Consider the following 26,321-nt stretch of genomic DNA (forward strand, 5'->3'; position numbering starts at 1 on the left):
TAAATCAGAAAAGTTTTAAAAATGCACCTTTTTCGTGAACCTCAACTAAAAAAAACCCCTATAACTCCATTGTAAACTGCTTATGAGTTTCTGCCACCAATATGAACAACTTTGAAGTAATCCATGAACATGAAAGTGCATTTTTAATTAGAATAAAATCTCAGTCATGTTATTTCTATATTAGTAAAGATCATTCACCTCTCTTAAAGTGTTACGATCCAGATTTTCGATGTACTCTACACCATAATTAATCCAAGGGGGCACACTACATACTAGAGTATACCTCTGTAACTTATAATAATACTTAAATCTAAGTTCCAATATGCATGGGTATATATGTTTTGTCCAAAAGCTCAGATGTATAAAAGGTAAATATGGTTGCGTTTCATTTGATGTTTATCCTTCCATGTTTCCCTCTATACGAAATATTTGTAACTCAAGTGATTGAATATGGAGCTATCTTTATGTTTTCAGTTCTACTATATGTTTTGAGTTTGGTATATTTAGTTTATTTTTGTTTTAAATTTCGTTTTGTTTGGACAGCAATATGTGTTTCCCCATGCCGAAATGGAGGGGTCTGTGTCAATCCTAATGTTTGCGCTTGTAAGAGTGGCTTTACTGGATCCACTTGCCAAACAGGTATGTTTTCTACGAGAAAACCGTATATAGCAAGAAGTCAGTTTGTTTCATTCGACCTTTGACCTCTGACTATTCTTTCTGAAAGTCTTCATAGAACAAGTCCTTAGTACCGGGAACCTTCCCACCACATTTTAAAGGTTATCGGTTGAGTGGTATAGATGAGTTTTACGTGTATAATCACTTAATTGTTATCCTTGACCTCAGTTACCATGGTAATCACATATTTTTGTAGTACTTATAGCTGTGAAGGTTACAAGTCAATCGAATGCTCTCCTTGGCGTCATAGTCGAACTCACATTTTGCTTGATTTGACATCTGACCTATGCCTTTTTGTGGACAATTTGACCTCAGTTACCATGGTTACCGCTCTGAAGGTCTGCATGTTACATTCCAATCATGGGCACCTTCCCAGTGAAGTTATACATTCGACATTTGAAAATGCGACCTTTGAACTCAGTTACCACCAGTTACCATGGTAATCACATACTGCGATAGTACTTGAAATACCCATTCTGCCTGTGAAGTTATAGCTTGTATCTCCACAAATTAATGTCACGTTTAGTGTCAATATTCCTGTACTGTAATTCTTACGGGGAATTAAATGGGTGTGGTGGGGGGGGGTGGGTGGGTGAGGGGTTGGGAGTGGATGATGAGGTCGGTAAGGCCGAGGAAGATGGGAATTTCATGGGGTCGTGTTTTAGGCTTGTGTTACTTTTGGTACATAAAAACTTAAACCCACCAATGTCTGTCATTTGTGATTCTACCGACGTTGCGGTCTTTCCAGTAACTTTTCGTAACATTATTCGTAACGTTTGGTGCAGGAAGATACCAAGGGCAAATAATATAAAACATAATGATAAAGTAATATTTGTTTAATTATCCTTTCCTTTCATATTTCAGCTGTTTGTAACCGGCCGTGTATGTATGGGGGGAAGTGTATCGCACGTGACCGATGCCAATGCCGTTCAGGCAGAAGGGGACGCTATTGTGAAAAACCCAACAGAAAGAGGTATGTGTCCCACTCCACTGATCCTCTACAGTGTGTCTTGGACACATCTACAAACTGATAGATTCATGGACAATGGAAGGGTATACCTAGGGCTATATAATATATATTATATGATGTATTAATCTTGATCATTATCATGTTGTGGTCTTTAACTGGTTCCAGGTTTGTGAGAAAGATAGTACTCACCAGCCATGTGAAAATATTTGGAATACAACAAGAGTTACACAAAATTGTCATTACCAAAACTGAAATATAATAATTTATTTTACATTACATGATGAAAATGTTTTTTTACATAAAGTTTGACTTTCGTTATAGAGGAAACGAAACTTGAAGAATAGTTACCGCTCTTGATTAATCAGTAATATTTTTATTTACATATTGTGACCATCATATTGTTTCCTGATAAATTAAAAGCGAAAGCAAATTTATTAAGACATGCAGCAACCACTAATACAGTTATAATTTTCCAGACATAACATGAAGGTGCAGTGTTTATAACGGTTATTGTCTCAAGGAGTCGTACGAATCCAAATTGTAAAATTGTTTAAGAAGTGGCTAAATTTCCCGAAAGGATGAATTACAATATTTCTTTATTTGGTGAGAGTTCTCTATGGTTTTAATTTACTTCTTTACAGAAATACACAGAGGACATGACATTGAGTGTTTTAATAACCAAGACTGGGTCAAAGGGCAAGTCCAACAGAATCCAACCGACATCGATACCCTGCAGAAGTGTTCAGTATTATATGTAGTATAGAGAAACTCGTTGAGTATTGTACGTCAGACCAGTTTTAAGCCGGTTCTCAGACCAGTTTTCAGACCAGATGAGAGAAGAACATTTCAGATTATATTTTAAGAGATGTCTAACATGAGGAAAATTCTGACTGGTTAATTTCCTTAATGCAAATATCCATCCGTCTTACCCTTGCCCCCCCCCCCCCTACCCATCACCCACCTTTCCACAGCCGTCCAAGACCGCCTAAGTGATCCTTTTCGCATGTGGTATGCTGCCATCTATATGACATAATCCGGATCTTACATCAGTAAAACCATCAAAAGCATTGCGCCGCATTGTTGCATATTCCTTACATTGAAAATTGACATACCACTTTCCTATACCTTATACTACTTTGTGTTGTCTGTTGGAATTTGAGTTCTAGTGTTAACTCTCATGTCTCTCACAGCCAATATCAAGAATGCGAAGAAGCGAAGAAGATCCTCCTTTATGCAATGTTAAGTTCCACTCTTCAGTACCTTCCTATGTAATGTAACGAGTTATTTAAGCACTGGTATAATGGTTCTCACAGTTAAGGATGGATGGTTTTGTGACAATTTGAATATAAGGTTTTTAGGCAGCTGTATCTACAAGGTTATATTTATTTGTATATTCTGAAATTTTGATATTTTTCACCGATTAATGTAAATATAGTAATTAATACATATTTGACATTACTGAATTCTTGTTTTCTTGTTGTTCTCTTTTAATTTTTGTAGTACAGATGTAAAGAGTCTTGAACGGTCAGACCGTAAAATTATCTGAAGAACGGTGACTCCTTTGAAAAGCTCAATATTTATCAAATTGGGTTTAATTTTCCAGTGATGTTTTTTATTGCTAGTTTACTAGTAAGGAGTATAGGTCGTTGAAGTACACACACACACACACACACACATATATATATATATATATATATATATATATATATATATATATATATATATATATATATATATACATATATATTTGAAAGGAAGGTTATAGAAGTTTTTACATTCAGTCAGGCAAAAAATTAGAACAATCCTTAGGGTGTTCACCCTCTTTCAATTTTATTTTAATCAATTAATCGTTCAAAATCGTTACATAAGAGATAAGGTTAAAATATAATACTAGTGAGAACATAGTGAAGTAAATAATATGAGATATGACTGAAAGGTTGAAGAGACATTGAAGAAACATTTGTAATCGAAGTCAACGGAGAGCAATGTAAAATTAGGCATAAAAAACAGAAAGAGTAAGAGCTGACAAACAAAAAAGGCAAAGGATCCCCTACCCCGTCCACCCCCCTGTCCACTCACTCCACCCCCCCCCCCATGTCCACTCACTCCATCCACCCACCTTATACCACATAACTACGAAACCAGGCTGCACTGTATAGTGGAAGGATAAGACGGGATAAAAGACAAGAATCGTTAGGAATACCTTAAATAACATAACAAAGGAGCTTTGAAGCAATTGTCTTGAAGCAAACAATGGTATATACAAACTTGTGTAGAACAAACGATTTACAGGAATGTTAAGAGAGTTGCTGAATCTAGTGTTGTGGTTGTGTAAGGAATAAAGATTGGCAAAAAGAGGTTTCAGTACTTAGGTAGAGTGCCATTTGCAAAATTAGAACATAAACTGAGGTTCTTATTTCATGACTCTTGATGTTATAAGATATTGCGGGTGTTTGAATTTAACGAAAAGAGGATTACTGTGAGAAGAGGTGAGGTGTTTGTGAAGGAACTCGCTGCTCATTTGGGAAGAACTTGAAGTTCCAGCAGTCGCGAAGGATAATTATTGACCCAGACAGAACTACAAGAAGATGATAAGTAAGGTAGGAAATCGGTTTTATAAATAGAATGAAGAATTCTTACGACAGGTCGTATCTCAGTTGATTGAGAATACCGACTATACTTTAAAAACTTTGCTGCACACATAATCAATGTGGTGCTGCCATGTTCCTGCGAATTCCTGCTTACAGGAGGATCTAAAATACATACAATACATACATTCATACATACCTACATACCGGCATACAAAGTTAAATTATTATCAATGTATAAACAATCAATTATGCATTGAAAATGGCTGAGGAAACTATGAGAGTAACAATTAGTAATTATGTTAATATGATCGTTGACTTGTACCCGGTGGTTGGTCAGAGATTCGTTCCTGTAACTACATATATTTGATTCAGCCCCTTGAGTTATTACTGTAATGATAACCGAGTCATGTTGAACTGGATTTTATTTGGATCGGTTTTAATTGCCTGCTGCCCTCAAATTTCACGAAGGGAGCAATGTTCCCCACCCCCATCGTTTGTCGCGGAACAATTATATTAACCCCACGGCCTCATAAGACGCGAATCCAGGAGATGCGTGGGTGTAAACTCTCCCCTTTTGGCACTGCCCAGCTTTAGCATTTGGTGATTATTTTACGCTCTTAAATGGTGGTGGTTGTGATGGTGTTTGCGGTAGTGTTTTGTGGTGGTTGAGATGGTGATTGTGATGTAGATGGTGTTTGTTGTGATGGTCATGGTAATTGTGATGGTGGTGATGATGGTGTTGATGATGATGATAGTGATGGTGATGTTGGTGATGGTGTTGATGATGGTGGTGGTGGTTGTGATGATGGTGGTGGTTGTGATGATGGAGGTGACGGCGTTGGTGGTGATGGTATTGTAGGTGATGATTAATAACGTTAATATACAGAAATGTAACTATAGTTGTCCTCTACAGAACCTCAGTACAGTATCCTGTTTGCTTCAATATTAAGAAACTAAGTTAGAATTACTGCTAACGGATCTCTCTATGTTAAGAAACCAAATGTTCATCCCAGCCTACATTGTCACTTATCGAATTCAAAAAGACTTTTGTATTCTCTTCCTCTTCAATCTGAATACTAATTTAAAATCGCAAATTTGTAATGGGAATGGATAAATGGATCGTTATTAGTTTATCGTTGAATAAAAGTCGCCCTAACCATCTAATCTACTGTATCAAAATCGACCCACGATATCGTTTAAAATCGAATTTTAGTTCAAACCCATGCTGAAACACAGATCAAACTCATTTTCTTTCTGTTGTGAAGAAAGACTGTCTAAAGTTGTTAACAAAGATAGCCGCTGAATTTGTTTCTTGCTGTAATTAGATAAGTATGTCAAAATCATGTCACGGTATTCCTTGGTCAGTTGAATTTGAAATGTAGAAAGAGTAAGCTCACTTTCCAAAGGTTGCAACGAATTAGAGAAAATGTTGACTATTGGAGACACTGAATGTTAGAACACTTATAGGTTTAGAATGAAAATAAAGTATACATGGTCACGGGAGAATTGTACAATTACATGGTGATACGTAGTCACCGAGAAAATGTAATAGACTGACAGACAGACAGACAGACAGACATACAAACATACATACATACATACAAACAACGAATTAACATTAACATTTTTAAATGTGGTTTTTACCAATCTAGAAAATGTCTGGGCGAAGTGACGTTGAGTATCAAAACGGTATCATTAAACAATTTCTCACCGACAATGCATCAGTAAGAGATTATACTTCTCGTGAAGATTACCAAGCACAGTGAATCAGCATTATAACCAAAATGTATTCCCCCCCCCCCCCCTCCCCCACCTCATGCCGCGGGATTTCGGTAACTATGATACATGCATATACATTATAGAATAACGCTAAATACAAACTTATCGTATTTGATAAATTTCAATTTTATTGACAACGAAGACTTCCTGTTCTTAAAATTATCTAATAAGTTATACACTGCAAAGAAATCTAGGCTTTCAAAGATTTTGTCAAAGATTTTCAATAATGTCTTATCACTCTTAAAGTGTGAGAAAGTAGAACAGTGAATTCCCGCCGAGGGATTTTATTACCAAAATATTTGCTATCCTAACATCTAATTTGCATATAACTATGGCAACAACATCCCATGCGTTTTGTCGCCTGTTCTCGTCCTTTTAAGACTACACGCGCTGTTAATCAGATAAGTGGGAAGGGACAATAGTCAAAATATAGGTTGATTAGCAAAGCTTCACGCTGATTAATGAACTAACGAAGTATATATATTACAATTCTCTGTAAATGGAGTCCACAGATGTAATTCTTTTAGCCTATTTCCCTATTTGCTCAGTTAGGGTTAGATGAAATGTCAAGTTTGCCTACCGGGGACAGTGATGAATAACCCAGTGTATAAGGTACAATGCTCCATTTCAACGTTTCAGAGTTGTGTTTGTCAACATGCTGGCAATGTTGTTCTACTCACCAGATACACACAGCCTAACGTTATACAGTAGAAGAATACACTTAAAACTGCATGCCGCATTAAGTATAACCGTGCTTCGTATATGGATCATTGGCATATTGCGTCATTCTCAAATTTAAAATTTTGCGTGGTTAATCTATGGATGAAAATTTACATTCAATATTTACTTCCAAATGAAAGAATTTATGAGCCTATATGAATGGCTTTTTGAAGGTAAACTTATCTCTGATGGAGAATATCATATCTACTAGCTCTGGAGTCTGGAATATTTTAAGACTTCCTTAAATCCCTTTATATTGTAATGACTCTTTTCAACCTTTCTATGTAATCTTACCTTGGCATTTGAAGTAATTAAAGTAAGGAAAGCCGATCTACGTAATAATAATCCCCTCGACGTAACATTTAAAGTCGGTCGTTGAGCTGCAACTACAGGCAGGGGGTTTGTTTGATCTACATGTAGTCACTTTACTGTAGTTAATGTGTTTATAGGCAGGTACCAGTATAGGCAAACTATGTATTGGTGTTGGAATATGTGATCTATATACCCTGCGCATGAATCTTTATTAATTCACCTTGTTGTACTTGTCCATGTTTTGATGTTAGTCTGATTCGAACTAAATTGATGATATGATATTAAAGTATCAATTAGGTTAACAAATACTTGTTAAATAACCAATAACCTCCACAGCTTCGACAACATGCAGGCAAACTACTAAAATCACACCAATCATTTACAAGCTTATATTTGCATATTAGTTAGCTAATTTGATAAATTAGGCCTAGTATATTGATTTGAGCGTCTTATTTGAGGTACTGACCTATGGACTGTGCGGTAGCTAGACTAGGTAGTCCAGTCACTCCGATCGATGAGCCTCTGATGTTACAAGGCTTATTGCCTCAAACGACTCAAAGCGTCACAGAGAAATCCGGGGCTGAAATTTGAACGTTATTTCAAATCGTCATTAAAATATGGAAAAGGCTGGTATCGTTCTTTTCACTTTAATCATTCCTTGGACATTACTATTAACCTCCCGTCAAGGGAAACCCCCAAAGATGACGTCAGCGGCCTTAATCATTAATTTTAGGCTGTAGCGTATTGTGGATTATTAATGATAAATCTTTGTCACTTATAAGCGTCTATACGTTCATGTCCCTCCAACCGGGGATAAGATACAAATAATATACAATTATAATTTCATCCCTGGCATTCTAAGCCAAGTACATAGGAAGCATAAAATGTTATATCAGTGTATTGAAAACCGTGTACCTTTTCTTACGTCCAATATCCTTTGGTGATAAATGACGTTTTCTGCTGCGCTATACCTAAATATTTTCACCGCAGATAAGATTTACGCAACAACAAAGGATATTTGTATAACGTTATACAAGTTTAAGTAACTTCGATAAATTATATGTGAGTAAACTGAACGCGAAGATAGGCGAGTAACTCACTAATAGGAAACTCAAGGTCAATTTTGTATGATATCCTTTCTAACTTACATCCTTTTCAAAAAAACAAACCAATGATACCTTCTCTCTTGGGATGTTTTTCCTCAGAACATGTTTACATCCAGTGGCGGGATTACAGGGGAAGGAGGGGGGGCACCTCCCCAGACCTTGAGTTGGACTTTTATCCGATTAGGTTGGCCCGTAATTTGGTTGGTTATGCCACAACAATACTGACAACTCTGCAATACTTTTATACTTATTTGTAATGTCATTACACAGTGTTGCGGAAATGATATGTAAATAATTCGTATTCCGGCAGAAAGGCTTTTTCAAGGTTCTTAACGCATTAAAGAAAAGATGGACGAGGTTTCGAGTGGTATTTTGAATAATAACAATATTTCTATATTCTACAAATAATAGGGATAATAAATGTGAATAGTATACAGATATGTCAATAACAAATAGTATACAGCTAACTTATAAGGCGCCAGATAGAAAGAAATAACATATCTATAAAGACTTGGTCTGACGGAAGTCGATGAACTCGATGGTGTGGCAGCCATGATCGGCGATAGACAGTGCTTGATCAAAAGGCACGGCGAGGAATTAATAAATGATTAAAAGTTCATCGAAGGATAGTTTCACTTGTTTTAGCTGGATCCACTTCAATATACTGGATTGATGTCGTATATAGTACGGAAACAGGAAAAGTCCATTCCGTAGTAGAAGTGATGAGATATTTTTTATGATGAAAGTCACTAAATACTTGAAGATTCTTCAGTCGAAACTTGAACGGATACATAGAACGTAGTAAAGAGAGTAATATACCAGGTAACGCAATGTTACAGCAAAGAATAATGAACCGTGTTATTGGAACGGGGGTGAGGGGCGATGTTTCCCCAACAATGATGTATAAACCTCTTACTGGTATCAGGACGCGGTACTAGCGTGGACTGCTACGAGGGCGAGGGCGTAGAGATGACGTCATCAGTAAATGTAGCTTTGAATATGCAAGAGGTAAAGCCGGTCCATAACACACAGGCTATAAGAAAGATCGAACCACTGTGACGATTCTTATTCAAATCCGTGAAAGACTAGAACAAGCATACTACTAGTAGTACCAATGTGACATATCATATAGCTAGGCCTCTGCCCTTTAAGATTATCCAGTTTGGCTGTATTGAACATTGAAGGAAACACTGATAGAGAAAACTGTACATATTATTATTATTATTTTTTTAATTATTATTATTATTATTATTATTATTATTATTATTAATATTAATATTTTTATTATTTTTATTATTTTTATAATAATAATAATTAATATTATTATTCTTATGATGATGATGATGATGATGAATATTGTTATTATTATTTATGATGTATCATCATCATCATCATCTTCATCGTCATCGTCATTGTCATCGTTATCGTTATTGTTATTATTTTATAATTATTATTTTATAATTATTATGATTATGATTATTATTATGATTATCGTTATCGTTATCATTATTTGAGGATACGCAGTAGGCACGTAAATGACTTGTTAACAGATGGAACCACTCTTATCCGTATAAAAGGGCGGTTATCAAGTACGTATCTCGTATGATAGTAACGTACTAAGCACATGTTTTGTCTGTATGTATTTGTTACATGAAAGATGCATCATAGATGTACAACGTACACCGATCTGACGTCAATACTTTGTAATGTTTTTCCTCCCATGATGCAATTATACACAATACACTGTATATATATTATATACCCACGCCTATATCATTAGATGTGTTTATCCTAAGGCTACATAAAGAAGACAGTCCCGTGGAGATCAACTTTACGAAACCTTATTATCTACAACATGTTACTCCTGTCAACTTGCATGCGTTAGAAAACTCTGTTGACATTTAACGGTGTCTTGAATGGTCTCGAAGGACCACTATAGCACCGTCATTTAGCCGACTAGTGGTAAATTCAAATTAACTTCTGGGTAGGAGAGATTGGGTGTAAATATGTCATACATGAGCTAAGCAACATAATTATTGTTATCGAGACTTTATCTGAGAGTATGTAAACATTGTACAAGGGTTTTAGGGAAGAAATATGCTGGTTATAACCACAATGTTCAGATTTTAAGAGCATGATATAGTGATATGTAAAATATGCAATGATTTTATGGCAAAGGGGTACTTTATACGTGAAAATTTGAGTGGAAAAAAAATCTGCATTCTTTCGTATCGTTAAACCGGTCTTATCGTCAAACACAATTAAAACATGTAGATATTTTGATTAAATGTTGATGACTTCTTTGGAAAATGATTTTTTTATAGATATTTATTAAGTTATGTTAAATGTTAAATGGCTGTGCAAAAACAGATATTTCATTTATTTAGTGTAAGGCATATACATTTGCACAAAAAGTTTGTATGATAAAAAGGTAATCATTCAATATGTGTCGTACCTCTCTCATGTTGGTGTTACAGGCTCTTCATTATTATTATATTATATAATATAATATATAATGTAGGCCTATTATATATATATAATATAATATATTTTATCATGCATAATCAAGCACTTAAGCACTTATGATTTGAAGGCCATATGCGAAAAATTGGTTGTTTGTTTTTCTGTTTGAAAAATAATAATATTACTGGATTTTAATGCGAATGTTTTGTTCGAACTCGGAGTCTGTGTGATGCTTTACGTAGATGAATTGTAAAAAATTATTCAACTCAAATAATGCTAATATCAGGAAACGAAGAATGAAGAGTCACCTCAGTATCTAGGAGTGTGTCTGTGTAACTGTACAAAGAGAGTCACGGCAGGAGAGACACGGTGAGGCACATCACTAAACAGGGAGGCATATCACTACACAGTGAGGCACATCACTACACAGTGAAGCATATCACTACACAGTGAAGCATATCACTACACAGTGAGGCATATCACTACACAGTGAGGCACATCACTACACAGTGAGGCATATCACTACACAGTGAGGCACATCACTACACAGTGAGGCATATCAATAGACAGTGAGGCATATCACTACACAGTGAGGCATATCACTACACAGTGAGGCATATCACTACACAGTGAGGCATATCACTACACAGTGAGGCATATCACTAAACAGTGAGGCACATCACTACACAGTGAGGCACATCACTACACAGTGAAGCATATCACTACACAGTGAGGCATATCACTACACAGTGAGGCACATCACTACACAGTGAGGCACATCACTAAACAGTGAGGCATATCACTACACGGTGAGGCACATCACTACACGGTGAGGCACATCACTACACGGTGAGGCATATCACTAAACAGTGAGGCATATCACTACACAGTGAGGTACATCACTACACAGTGAGGCATATCACTACACAGTGAGGCATATCACTACACAGTGAGGCATAGCCACCATAACCGGTAGAGGAGTCATGAAACCAGAGGAGAATCATGTCATGAAAGACAAAATGTCACAGCGTCTGTTACATCAGTATTAATAAAAATAATAACGTCATGAATATTCAGAAGATTAACATGTTCAGTTTTGATTGATTTTTTTTAAACAAAACAAAGTGTCTTTGTATAGTGCATTACAATACAGTATATTGCATAGTACAAACGATGCAACAGTAAATGATTATTATAACAGTTTCTGTGTACATTAACTTCATCGATTCTTCGACTTCACAATGTAAAGTATAAGAACTGTATTAGCCAATGGCCGCCAATCTCATGCGGCTCTTTCTGCATTATTGAAAAACGTAAACGTTAACAATAATAATGATAACAATAAAAGTGTATAACTCCAGCAACCAAATGATCTCACAGACAACTTGAAGGGAATTTCAGGAGATGGCAGGCTATGTAGTATTTATCTTAAAGTGGAAAATATCCTACACTGTTGGTTGAAAACCGCATTTCAATGTATTTTCCCTAACTCAAGATATCGTGGATTAAATGGAATCCATTTTGAATGGCTGCACGTACCCTCGATTCTTATACAAGGAGCAGGTGGTTTACGATGTCATCACGATAGATCGTCTTCGATAACTGTACTTTCCTGTTATAAATCAAACAACATTTACAGTTCAATTGTCAATGATGAAGTCATTCACTCAGCTGTTGCCATAGCATTCACAAAATGTCATATCTGGACCCGACCAAATGCTATTGGGGTGTGGTTTCGACATAAAGATGCATTTCTGTTAAGCAATCAATTGTTCCAGCCACAGGATTACCGTATCCTTTTAAAAGGTGTAGCGTACCAATTAACAATTTCCAAATAACATTACACTAACCATTAAAGGTAGTCGCTATTGCGCAAGAATATGCTAGTAAGATCAATTCTGGTCACATGTAAAGAAGTTATTACATCTTTCAAGGAAGTCCAAAGGGGATTTTTCAATTCACAACCGTATGTAATTGCTTTTTGGAATTCTCTGCAGCGTCAGAGCGAATGAACGAGAACACAAAAAGTACTTCTGGCAATATTTGTCACTTTAGACTATTGAAATATTAGCACAATGTACTATTATTTTATAGTTTGAATCCTCAAAAACGGTGTCGTTTCTTCTTGGGAGGAAGCGGACTCTCTCCAAGTGTTATCAACACATATATTTAGACATCATTTATTTTCTGAATTAATAATACGGGCGTTTAACAAGTGAAGTGTATTCTACTGGTTTGAATACAAACCTACAAACACAATCATGGTATACTTATTCCTTGTAAAAATTGAAACCTAACAAACAATCACATATCGAAGCATTTACATTGTTTTTTTTTTTTTTTTTTTTTTTGGGGGGGGGGTTGTTCTTTTGTTATGGATTTTCTTTGCTTTGTAATTCAATAAGTACTTCACAATCCATACCATATTGATAATTTAACATAACATTATGCTGCATTTGGTCAACTTAGAGGAATAATAACTAATTAGTTTTGCGCATGTTGACATCATTAGGACAGTAGGCTCAGTCATATAAGATGTATTTTGGTAAATATTTTTCTTCTGTTCTAAGAAAAAGAATAACAGCTTCATTCTCTTTATGATCAGGAAAAACTGTTTTTGAAATAAATTTCTTCTGTTGGTATTTGGTCTCTTCTTGTTTATTTCTTATTGTTTCAGGAGAGGTAGCGCCCAATTAAGTTTAATGAATCCAGGAGTCAATATTTAAGATTGACCAGTTTGCAGTTATAATCTGAAGTCATCTACGCTCTCGCAATTCACTGTTTTTTTATTTTTTTTTTATTTGTGTGTGTTGGTGTGTGTGTGTGGAGGGGGGCGTGTGTATATGCGTGTCTGTTGTTATCTCCTCGCTCCCAAAGGGAGGATGAGATCTTGTAATTCCTTTGCCAGTAGGGCCATGTTAGACAATGATGTCAGGTCATTTGGTACGTCTGTTTACGATGCAAAGATGTTTACGAAGCATCCAGTAAGAAGTATCGACTTTTTCGAAATTGCCTGCGACCTATTTTTACGTTTGTTTTTATTTTTTAAGAAAGAGGCAAATGCTCCCATGGTGAGGAAGATAGATCATGCATGATAAGAGTAACCAGCATTGTAAGTACTTTATAGATTCAGGGGAGGAGGCTGGCCGGGTGGTAAACAATAAAACACGTCTCAAACTGAGTGCCACGCAATGAATGTGTTTTACTTTAGTCTGGTTGCTATATTCAACTTTATAACATTGTAGCACTTTCATGAACACACTTCAGCGCCACAGAGACCAAACGAAAGAAGATACATTCGGTAGCTTCGATGTTATATATTAAGGTTTGTTTTCTGTCAAATGTGTTGAAGTGTTCCCGGGGGAGAACACTCGTGCGAATTGCTATGTCGACTCAAGTATGTTACTGATACTTTATATTCATTGCTATTATTATAATTCTACGGTAAGGAAATAGAAAGCGGACGTTAACTCTTCCTTTTTATTATAGTTGAAAATGTTAAACGATCAGGTATATATCCATAGATCTTATTTATGATATATCAAAGCTACAAAATCCCTCTTTCATATATATGGATGGCCATCGGTCCATTTATCCACACACATATGTGTGTAGATATGTGTATATATATATATATGTATGTGTGTATATATATATATATCTCTATATATATATATATATGTATGTGTGTATATATATATATATATATTTACTATCACATGACGATGACGTGCGTGACGTGTGGTATAGTTACTATAGTAACGAAATAGGTCAATTTGTGTCCGTGGTCAGTAATTTCATAACTTATAAATTACGTTTACAATTAACTACAACTGGATTGATTTTATGGCTATTTACGGTGAGCTACTGTCAGAAACTTTAATTGCAACTAATTAATGACCCATTAATAAAATAATGGTATCCGTAATGGGACAATCGCTAACCTTGATGGGTGTTTTGTTTCTCAGAATCTTTCCTAACTTATGAATTCATATTATCAAGGAAGACAACCGTTACTGGGTCAAAAAGGCGGTCATTTTAAACTTCAATTGTAGGCCTCGTATCTGTGAGGTTTTCGAGAATAGACCTTAATTCATTTTCCTCTTTCTTCTTCATTCTGCGTAAAAGGTACAGGTTAGTTATTTTTGTTATATGTTTTAGTTTCTTGGTGCAACTGTCTTCATAATGTGATGTTTACTGAACAATTGGTTGCTAGGACTTTAGTAAACACATTGAAATTTACATGCAGAGTAATAAATAAACTTAAAATAATCAAAATACTAAAAACTGAGCAGACATGTCACATCTTCATAGCTACATAAGTTACAATCTGCAATGATTAACATATTGTATATGAATATTTATTTATGCATGAACGATATGTGACGTCATATTAGGCATAGAATCTAGTAAAGTGAAAAAGTAAACACTCTCCGGCTACCCAAATCTATTTCTAATCAGAAAGCATGAAGCTTGGAACAACCCCCCCCCCCCCATTCCATTTAAAACTTCTCTTCAATGATAATATGAAAGGTGTTTGAAAATATGGCAATGAAGAATCAACACTCATTGATATCTCACTCTTAAGGAAGGGTATAACTTCTCTCGACATGCTTGACTTCTCTAACTGTGAGAGGCCCTCGTCCCTGGAAGAGAAGGAGCCTCAGCCCTGATAGGGGCCCTCGGCCCTGGTAGAGGGAGCCTCGGCCCTGGGATGGGGCCTTGGCAGTGGAAGAAGAAACCTCGTCCCTGATATGGGAAGCCTATAGGAAGCCTAGACTCTGGGAGGGGGCCTTGGTCCTGTAGAGGGTGGGATTAGCAGGTCCCTAGCCTAGGAACTCGTGCCGCTAGATTGCTTGTGAGTTCCATCTATTACGGTGCATGAAGAGCTCGACCTTGGGAGGGGTGGTCTGTGTTTCGTACTCTCCCGGTAGTCAGGTCAGGCAACACTTCCGGTTAAATTCAACATCCTTATGATCTTTTCCCTTTTTATTGTTCTTTGGTATTAAGAAATATACTTCCATTTTGAATTATAACATTTTATTTTCTTTCGTCATGTTTTGCTGCTTTGTCACTATTATTCCTTGTTTTTCTGATTACTAATTAAAAGGTCTTGAAATATTATGCAATATTTTTGTTATGACTGAATGTATTATCAAAACTGTCATAATTTCAAGTTGGCTTAAAATAGTCAGCCATAATCACACGATCAGTATCGATGTAAGGGGCTGGTGGGGTGAAGATTGGACCAAGTTGTTCCGTCTTCGTGCACAAGCTCTTCTTTGGGTGACTTTCCTTAAAAAAAAAAATAATTATCATGCAGAATTTTTATAATGAGCTGATTGGAAATGTCAAAGTTGATTCTACGGATTACGAATATTACTTGCATGGATGTAAGAGAGCTAGGTATAGAAACCAACATGTCTGGGCTGGATTAACTGTATATTTGTTCTTGGTATAAGAGGTAACTTGGATGATAAGGAATACATAGCTTTGTGAATAGAGAAGCCAAAGGAAATAGATAGAGAGCTTAGAGGAAGATGGAAGATGAGTTTATCCCTTGCTATAAAGATACTGTATAATGTCTTTATGTAATAGGGAAGTATTGTACAATGATTCAACGCTGTTGGACAGTGTGGCTAAGAATTGCCCTGCACGATAAAATCTGAAATACAATTTGGAAACAATTAAACACAACGTTTATGATATGTAAACTTGGAATTTGACGTAATTTGAACTTGGAATCAACTAACAAAGGATGACGTCATAACAACTACGAATGTCCTTATATAGAATTTCAAGGTACGGTATACTGATGAAAAGAATACCATCCGAAACCATGGTGTATATATGTCTCAATCAATGAATGCTACGAATGCCCATATGGAAAGCATTGCGTTTGCAAAACGACTTTATTATCAGACCGAACAAAGCAGTTATTTGGGAGACAACTTCTAACAATACTTTTGTTTCTTTGTTTTTATTTCCCATCCTGTTTTTATTTCCCACCCCTTTAGTAAAGATTTGATCAAGAAAACACAGAGGCATAAAAATGATATTGACGCAAGACAAAAAAAAGGACTTTCACTGAACAGAATTAACTGCATGTGTAAAATATCGGAACATCTAAAATAAAATAAACAACTTCAAATCCATATCAACACACAACGACAAAGCAACACTTTTTACATACTCAGATATTAATCTTGATAACATGTTTAATGAGAGAAACGCGGTTTTTTTTAGTGCAAATTGACTTCCTTTCTTTAACAAACTTCAAGATTGAAGTAGAAATCATTCATTATTGAGACACTACATCCCCTGAATGGGTACTCTTTAAGCTTATCATGCACAAAAACATCCATTCAAAGATTATAATAGGGTAATAAACATTGATATTTGCTATAAATATCTGCTATATTTGTTATTGTTTTATAAGGTTTCTTGCAAAACTTATTCCTACCTGTGATATTGTTCCGAGTTGTTAATTATTATAGTAATGAGCGCATGAAATCATAATAACCTTGTCTTCGATGTTATCTGCTCAATGATATTATTAACAAGTCTCCAGTGGCCTCATTACGAAACGAAATCCCTTCGAATTGACATTGTTTCTCTAAGTTACCCATAATCGCAATACTGCATGGCCTCGAGGATCCAATTTAACGTCGCCTGCTTCCTGACACACATATATATATATATATATATATATATATATATATATATATATATATATATATATATATATATATATATATATATATATATATATATATATATATATATTATATATATATATATATATATATATATATATATATATATATATATATATATATATATATATATATATATTTATATATATATTTATATATATATTTATATATATATATATATACAATTGTTTGAATGAAATGCAACAAACATAAGGTTCATAACAGTAGTCGACATTTTGTCAGAGCGTCAGTGTGGTGAAGATGATGTGTATCTTTGCTGTCAAAGGGTGGAGACAAGTAAACACTGGTTTATTCACACTTTCACCTAAGAAAGAGAAGATTGTTCTAGTATGTGGACAACATACATTGCTTGAAACTTGTTTGTCACAATCGTGTATTCTTGATACGTCAGTAAGCATAAATAAATAAAATAGTTATGTTTCTAAGTGTAATTCCGGGTTTCAAACCCTTCGGCGTTGAAATATGCGATGATATATGCGATGATCCATTGAGATAACTTGATGATGATGCCGTCAGTTCCTTGATGGAGGCGTACATGTTAATTTATTGTTTTAATATGCCATATAACTCCACCAAAACAGGCTTAACTTCATTGGAACAAAATATAGCAATTAGAAGACATTTGAAACGATTTATCATTGCCAATATTACACTTAATTGGAAATATGTTATTTGAGGACATAAATGTGTTATGTTTTTCTATGGAGTTGTGCGTTACATCTGAGGCACAGACCAAATGGACTGTGTATCTGTAAGAGTAGTCCAATCACTTCAGTTCAACAGCCTCAGATGTTTAAATGGTAATTACACATCCGGGACTGATAGCGCTGTTTTCAACAGTCTACCACATACAAAACAATATTTTGAAAATAACGTTACCTTTTAATTGTTCTGAGTCGAAGGAAATGCAAGCAATTTCATTCTCATGTATTTCATCGTGATTTGTAGTCCTAAACATCGCCCCCAGTTAGGGAACAATCTCTAAAAAAAAAATCAAATTTGACGCTACATTGACCCTCTTCGAATAAACTACTTATGTAAACACGAAATGACGATCTTATAAGTGCTAATTAACATATAACATTCAAAATAGTTGTCGTGGATACTGTTACCAAGCAACAACTGCTTCGTGCCTATAGTCCTTGAGAAAGAAGGGCAATTTTTTGTCATTAGAGCTTCCTACCTTGCTTTTCATGTCAAAGAAACTTATTATCCGTGAATGATGAGCGAAATATCTGAGTCACGAATACATTCTTTTCACACCGACACAATTATAAACTTCAAGACATTGTAGACATTAAAAAGGGAGACAGTTAAGCATTTTCATTTCTCTGTCTCTCTTTCCTCTTTCTCTTTTGTGTTTTAATTGAATGTTTGAATGTTTAAATACTCCCTTTTTCTTCCTTTGATGTATTTTACATGTAAACCAATAAATCAGTTCACAATTCCGTTATTTGTGTTTAAAGACCTAATTGGTTAAAAGGAATGCAGCAGCCATGGTATAACTTCTGACTGGCGCCTCCGTAGATACATAAATAGTTAACTGTGGCTAGCCATCAACTATGCGGATTGGTTGGCGCCTCCATACATACATAAATAGCTAACTATGGTTAGCCATCAATTATGCGGATTGGATGGCGCCTCCATACATACACAAATAGCTAAGTATAGCTAGCCATTGACATTGCGGATTGGTTGGCGCATCCATACATACATAAATAGCTAACTATAGCCAGCCATCAACTATGCAGATTGGATGGCGCCTCCATACATACGTAAATAGCTAACTATGGCTAGCCATTGACTATGCGGATTGGATGGCGCCTCCATACATACGTAAATAGCTAACTATGGCTAGCCATTGACTATGCGGATTGGATAGCGCCTCATTACATACACAAATAGCTAACTATAGCTAGCCATTGACTATGCGGATTGGAGGGCGCCTTCACACATACAGAAATAGCTAATTATGGCTACGGCGTTATAGCCTCAACTAATTTCTTTGCTCTTTTCAAATTTCTAACTGTAAACCGGCCAGTTTTTTCTAAAGAACTCACGTTAGAAAGAGAAAATACTCTGATATTTCTTTGAATCTACTTTCGTCTTCCTTGGTTAAGTCCTTTGAGAATTCTGTACTCTTTTGCGAACTTCTTTCGAAAATTTACACCCCCCCCCCTTCTTCTCTTTAAAACCTGTGGGAGGAGAAATGTAAGGAGGTTATTAGTTTGTGTCAATGGAAAGTATTATCTCTAATTACAAGATATATTCGTTTTTCAAATGATCAAGAAAAATCAATTCACATATAATAAAAAAAGTGACATTTTTAAGTGTGCCTGCTTTCCGATTACAGGTCTTCTAGGCCATCTACAACATATATCTAGGAAGCTCTAAATGAAAAATAACGCGAAGCCAATGCTGAGGACTGAACGAATAGATGTTCTACACCTCTATACAGCTATTCCTGAATGCTACAAAAGATAGAATTAGACAAAAATATAGCCCTCCATCACTATAGGACACCGTTCGTTAAAACTGTTGACGTCTTCAGAGAAAGCATCCCGAAATAGAAAGTCCTCTGTATTAGTGGAGTGTGGATTTCAGTCTGTGACTTTTACATCATTATTGCTGATAATTCTTTTCTCTTTTTTTTCCTTCAGATTTTGTCAGTCCTGATGCATTTCCAGTTTGCTCTTCGTTGTTTGTCTCAAATATCATGGAAACCTTGGGTGAGTTATATGTTCCCCGTGTTTACAAATGTTACTTTATATACTTCCATGTTAATGATTTTAATCGATATATTACGTTATGCTGTATCCCATTGGTATTTGCCAGTTGTCGATGCTACTTGCGCATCGCTAGAAGCAAAGTAAAGTTTATAGGGACAGACTAGGAAGCTGCTAATAGGACAAGTGACAGCTACCTGACATAAGTTATTTGGACAAGTGACAGTTCCGTAGACATCTATTACTTGGACAAGTGACAGCTCCCTGGACATCTGTTACTATGGGAAAGTGACAGCTCCATGGACATATGTTACTTGAACAAGTGACAGCTCACTGGACATCTGTTACTTGGACAAGTGACAGCTCCTTGGACATATGTTACTTGGACAAGTGACAGCTCCTTGGACATCTGTTACCTTTAAGGTAACAGCTTCACGAACAGCCACTACTTACATAGACAAATATAAGCTGTGTTGTTACTATTTCTCCTGAATATTCGATTGGCCTCGTAAACTTAGGAATGTCTCATGTGTTTAATATGATTTTTATGCAAACACGATAACAGGGAGATGCATTTAAGCCACAAACAGATACTCAGGTAATCTGTGGATTTAACATTAACTTGACAAAGCGAGGATAAGATTTATAACCGACAATACTCCGAATGTGGTATAATCTATGTTGCAAACTGAATCTGGATTTGAACACTAAATGATTTTATGAGCTTGTTGCATTAATACGTGCACTCAAGCTTACAACCCCATCTCAACACTTAAGCAGATGAAAGACCGTGCTTTCTGGCAGAGCCACCTAACCTACTTTGAACATAATAGTATGGGCATGGTTGATGTCGTTACTTCAGCCATTACAAATCCTACTTCGTTGCTGATCATTAACTGTAGTAAATGAACTTTATAACTTCAATAGTCAAGGAAACCATGTTTTGTATAATCATGATTGTACCGCTTTGTTATACTGTGTAGTTTCACCGAAACCAGGTTAGTTGTACAGCATCTGTAATAACGGTATATATATATATATATATATATATATATACCGTTATTACAGATGCTGTATATACAATATATATATATATATATATATATATATATATATATATATATATATATATATATATATATATATATATATATATATATATATATATATATATATATATATATATATATATATATATATATATATATATATATATATATATATATATATATATATATATATATATATATATATATATATATATATATATATATATATATATATATATATATATATACCGTTATTACAGATGCTGTATATACAATATATATATATATATATATATATATATATATATATATATATATATATATATATATATATATATATATATATATATATATATATATATATACCGTTATTACAGATGCTGTATATACAATATATATATATATATATATATATATATATATATAACGGTAGCAAAACGTTTGACAGTATTCTGGTTTCTTTCATTTTAGTTGTAAAAACATAAATAATGCAAAATGTCGCCAATTGTCGCATCTAAACTTTAAATTTATTACTGTTCGACGTTCCATGTAACCACAATTGTATCATTCACTTTATGTTTCATAGGCTAAAAGACTACTGGATATAAAACAAAAAAACAAGTTGAAAGATTGACGTTAGGGCTTCCAAGAAACCCTCGATTATTTAGAAAGAGGCCACATGTTGGTACTAGCTACATTAGATAAGAGAAACTCGCCGCAGGATTTCTTTCATCAGAGATGACTTGCAACTATAGATACGTCATCTTACTTATAAGACTTATATTTATCTAAATGTCACATTTCCCCCCCCAAAAATGAAAGTATAACGTTATAGTGTTCTCATCAATCACCTGTAGTAGATCGTTACTCTGCTTCAATTTATTAGAATTTACCCACCCCCCACCCCCCCCCCCCCTCCTCCCAACTGTCTTCCAATAAATGTAAAATTCATGTAATCCTCTCAAAACACGATCAATTTCATTTTATTACGAAGGAAATTATGTTAGACATAAGACATCAGACAACAGTTTTGCTACAAATGGTTTTAGACAATCCCCTTAAGGATGAATAAATCTCAGATACGTTATGGGATGGCAATTATATTGATAATATACTCGTGCCGTGCACACAAATTCTTGATTTCACTAAACAAATGTGTGCTTCATAAACTTGTGCATGGATGCAGGCCGTAGCTTCAACGTTATGGAAATATTCACTTGCGAGTATTGGGCCTGTTGAGTTACGATTTGCATACATCTACAATGCAGCTATAGTATATTATATTATATTAGCTTGGATATGTTACGCACTTTGAGGTGGTATACTCCTATTAGAGTCTATATCAATCTGCCCGAGTGTTCTCCTTCAAGATATGTGCCAAAATGCGGTAGGAGAACATCTTTTTTGATATGTTATCAATCGCGCGTGCGCACTACAATATTGGTATTAGTGGCAAGTGAACGATACCTACATGACTGGACGTTGAAACTTAAAGGTTCACATAGTCTCTGTACGTTTGCAGTTTCAGAGTTTAGATGCGTAGTCAACTTATTCTAAGTCTGTCATGGCGCTCACAAGCGCCCTCACTTTGTAAGTACATACTATACTCCCTGGTGTGTTGTCCGCCCAAAAAATAACACTATATGAACAACCGAAAATTTCTTTATACTGCTGCAAGCACTCAACGCGCACTACAATACTTCGTATTTACAGGCAAATGCAGTTGTAGTTAGTTTTAGATTTACAAGCGATGATGTCTTCTTAATGACTTCCTTCCTAAATTAGAAGATTTACCAACTGCCATTTTACCATCTGCCGAATTTGAACCTCTCCAGGAATATGGAACGATTTACTGAAAATCTCAAGTAAATTTGTTTTAGAAACACAAAGATGCTAATCGTGAAGAACTCCACATAAAGCTTAATGACTTCCTTCCTAAATTAGAAGATTTACCAACTGCCATTTTACCATCTGCCGAATTTGAACCTCTCCAGGAATATGGAACGATTTACTGAAAATCTCAAGTAAATTTGTTTTAGAAACACAAAGATGCTAATCGTGAAGAACTCCACATAAAGCTTGTTAACATTATAAGTGAGAAGTATTGCCTTGATTTATCACGTCTTGGTTTTTGTGTGTTTTTGTGTTATTATTATTACTTTTTTTTGTAGCACGGATAACTTCATTCTTAAATCTGTACGTTAAAAAAGACCTACATCAGATGTAAACACGAAGATGTCAATTTCCCCGAATTTCTTAAATTTATATGACGTCATGAAATGAGTAAACAACGGATATCAAACATAAAAATATCATCCCGATGGTATACTCGTTTTTGTCAACCAAGTAATCAACAACTAAACAAGCAAATGAGAGATTTATTAGAAGGGCTATTCTGGTGGTAATAACAAACATGAGCAACTTTCATTCCCTTGACTAATCCTAATAAGTGTTTACCCCGCTGGTTACGTTTTATTACGAGTTTGACTATTGGCTATATATATGTAATCATTACATTAATCATTACTGAACCTGCCAGAACAAATGAAGATGATTATTTTTAGTTTGAAATCTCGGGTATACGGCCTTTTTGCCTTTTGATTTGTCATTTATATATTTACAAACGGCTTGTCCTAATCTGTTGACGAAAAGATGATATAACTAGACAACAATGACCTTTCGATTACTTGAGGTGCATTAAGTGTTTTGTTTACTCAGTTGCAACTGGACGTACACACAGTGATGTATTTTCTTCCGATTTTTGTTGTACATGTCAGAGAGGGAAAAAGTTGTTAATCCTATAAGTGTCCAAAAACAAAGGCAAAAAGATCACCGAATATTTGAAGAATGATTCATTATTTAGAGATATTAATGTAGTTCAAGGTCTTTGCATCTCATAAATGTAATTCAAGAGAAACAATAATGTTACGTTAATGTTACTCAATATATATGCATCACAATAATGAAGCGAAAGATTCATTCTTATGAACATCACTCAGGACGTTTTACATCACATTATCATAACGCAGGAACTTGTATGTTTTGCATCACATTAATGTAACTTGGCATGTTTTAATCTGATTAATGTATATATAAATGTTTGTATCGCTAAATAGATTACTTAATGTCAGGAGTAAGGTTTGCACTAAGTGACTGACGTCATCATTATTAAGCCTTAAAGGAATGTTCCAGAGATTTATAGCATACTTAAAAAATGACTATTTTGAAAACCGAAACAGCTATAGAATCACTATATTAGAAAGAAAAAAATCTTGAACTGTAACATATCACTACTAACATTCTAGACTAAAGTCATTCTTTAAGTGTGCTGCGGAATTAGGAAATTATATTTTCTATTATGATGTAATATTATATCTCCTTTCTGCTTGTTTTTTTTTTTAATTTCCTCTTCTTGGTCCGTATATCCACATGACTGTATACAATGTAAATAGTACTACTACGACCTATTTGGCTTTGTGTCTTGGCCTGCCCTGAACTCGCGAGACAGTAGTAATTCTCAATTCCAGTAGGTATAAAGATTGAGAGATATGCTGTATCACTTTATCCCATTGGACTTATAGAGTACATATACCATGCGAGAGTCACTACGCAAAGTGCATTTTCAACCAGAGGCAATTTTCGCTTTCACATCATATGTGTACTTGAAGAATTGTCAATTGTAGAAATATTCCCTGTTATAGTTTAATTCGATTATATTAACTAGCGTGTAACTTTTGAGCGGTTAGCTAATATATATGCGACTCAAGTTACATTGGCGATCATATATGCTTACATAAAACCTATAGTGCGATATATACCTATAAGTGTTCCAAGGCGATTCTTCAATATGTTACATAGTCATTGCTAGTTCGGTAATTCATTCCACCAAATCTCGTTAATTCATTATTATCACGCAATTCGCGAGCCAACAATCGCTTAACACTCAACTCGTTCAATCTACAGAGGTGTCGCGACGTGCCGCATTTATTTATAAGTTCTTTGTAGCCTATATAAGACTTATCGACATTTGTCTCTGTCGACATTCTCTGATTAAATTATTTTAACCAAAACTCTGTTTGAAATAGGCGCCGCAAATTACGCACTGGCAGGTGTTTCTCTACGAGGTATGTCACTAAACGAATACCTCGCCCTATATTACCTACGGCAAAATGTCGAATTTGCCAGCTGGCTTCGAATTAATTATTCTGTTTCCTAGCAACTATGCCCCATGCAGAATGTTGTCACTTTTTTTTTACTTTTTTTTTATATCTGTATTACTGCATTGTCATTCCAAGTAATTTTCGATATCGTAGACAATAGTTTTCTTTGTTATATTATTTTATAAATATTTAAAATTTTGTTTATTGCAAAGGGGTATTTTTTATGTTGCAGCATTTTTTTCTTTAAATCAATAGCGTGTTGAGTCTTGATTAGTTTACCTTCGACAAACTAAAACAAGGTTTAGGTCATAGAAAGAAGGGCTCTTACTTTTTTTCCAAAAAAAATCTTTGTCTTAATATTATTCTCGTTTAAAATATGAAAATGTGATGTTATTATCTTACCAAATGCTGGCTCAATCAGGCACAAACCGGGTTACTTTTAATAAGGTATCAAATCTATATTAAAAAAAAACAATTATAAAGTCGTCAAAATAGTTTAAACACTATATATTTCCGTTAAGGATTTTGAGAAGCATTAACAACATCTGCGTATCAATTGCCTTTTTTATCAAGCGGATCAGAATATATACAAATGTGCTCATAATTGTATAACGTTGTTTAAAAATGATGAAAGTCGGATGATTTAAGAAAACAAGTCAAAATACGCTACAAAAATTAGTATAAGATGCGGATCCAAATTAATTGATGCAACGCGTGCTTACATGCTGTGATATGGTGGCCTCTCGAATTGTATAGATTTATGCCAAATTATGTACACAAACGCAAATGAAAGGAAATAATGCTTTTACGATCGATCTACAGAATAACATTATAGTCGTTATTTTTGTTTGATGATATATGCAACATCCCATTGTTAGATAAACCAATCTTATGCATCCATTCCATCTTCTATAAACACCTCAGGATAAATCATCAAAGTTCAAAATAGAAATTTTGGGTCTGAATTGTCAACCTATGGCTCCTGAATTTAATCCTACTGTTTACCTCAAACAAACCATTAGGCGAATAAATG

The 26,321-nt window shown here is 34.8% G+C and overlaps 1 protein-coding gene and 1 long non-coding RNA gene across 3 annotated transcripts in view; both read left to right on the forward strand.

Moving 5' to 3' along the window:
- Window positions 1–3,108, forward strand: part of LOC139965010 (von Willebrand factor D and EGF domain-containing protein-like) — a 50,031-nt gene extending 46,923 nt beyond the window's left edge. For both annotated transcript variants that reach the window (XM_071967160.1, XM_071967159.1), the window contains 3 exons: window positions 544–639; window positions 1,540–1,648; window positions 2,287–3,108. In XM_071967160.1, coding sequence (XP_071823261.1) covers window positions 544–639; window positions 1,540–1,648; window positions 2,287–2,305 — 224 coding nt within the window. In that variant the 3' untranslated portion in view covers window positions 2,306–3,108. The remainder of the gene's footprint in view (window positions 1–543; window positions 640–1,539; window positions 1,649–2,286) is intronic.
- A 956-nt stretch (window positions 3,109–4,064) lies between these two features.
- The window catches only part of LOC139964527 (uncharacterized), a 32,392-nt gene continuing 10,135 nt past the window's right edge, over window positions 4,065–26,321 (forward strand). The window contains exons 1-2 of the long non-coding RNA XR_011792002.1: window positions 4,065–4,245; window positions 20,014–20,082. This is a non-coding gene — a long non-coding RNA (uncharacterized lncRNA). The remainder of the gene's footprint in view (window positions 4,246–20,013; window positions 20,083–26,321) is intronic.

This window comes from Apostichopus japonicus, chromosome 23 (assembly GCF_037975245.1).
Source record: "Apostichopus japonicus isolate 1M-3 chromosome 23, ASM3797524v1, whole genome shotgun sequence".
NCBI classification, from domain to species: Eukaryota; Metazoa; Echinodermata; class Holothuroidea; order Aspidochirotida; family Stichopodidae; genus Apostichopus; species Apostichopus japonicus.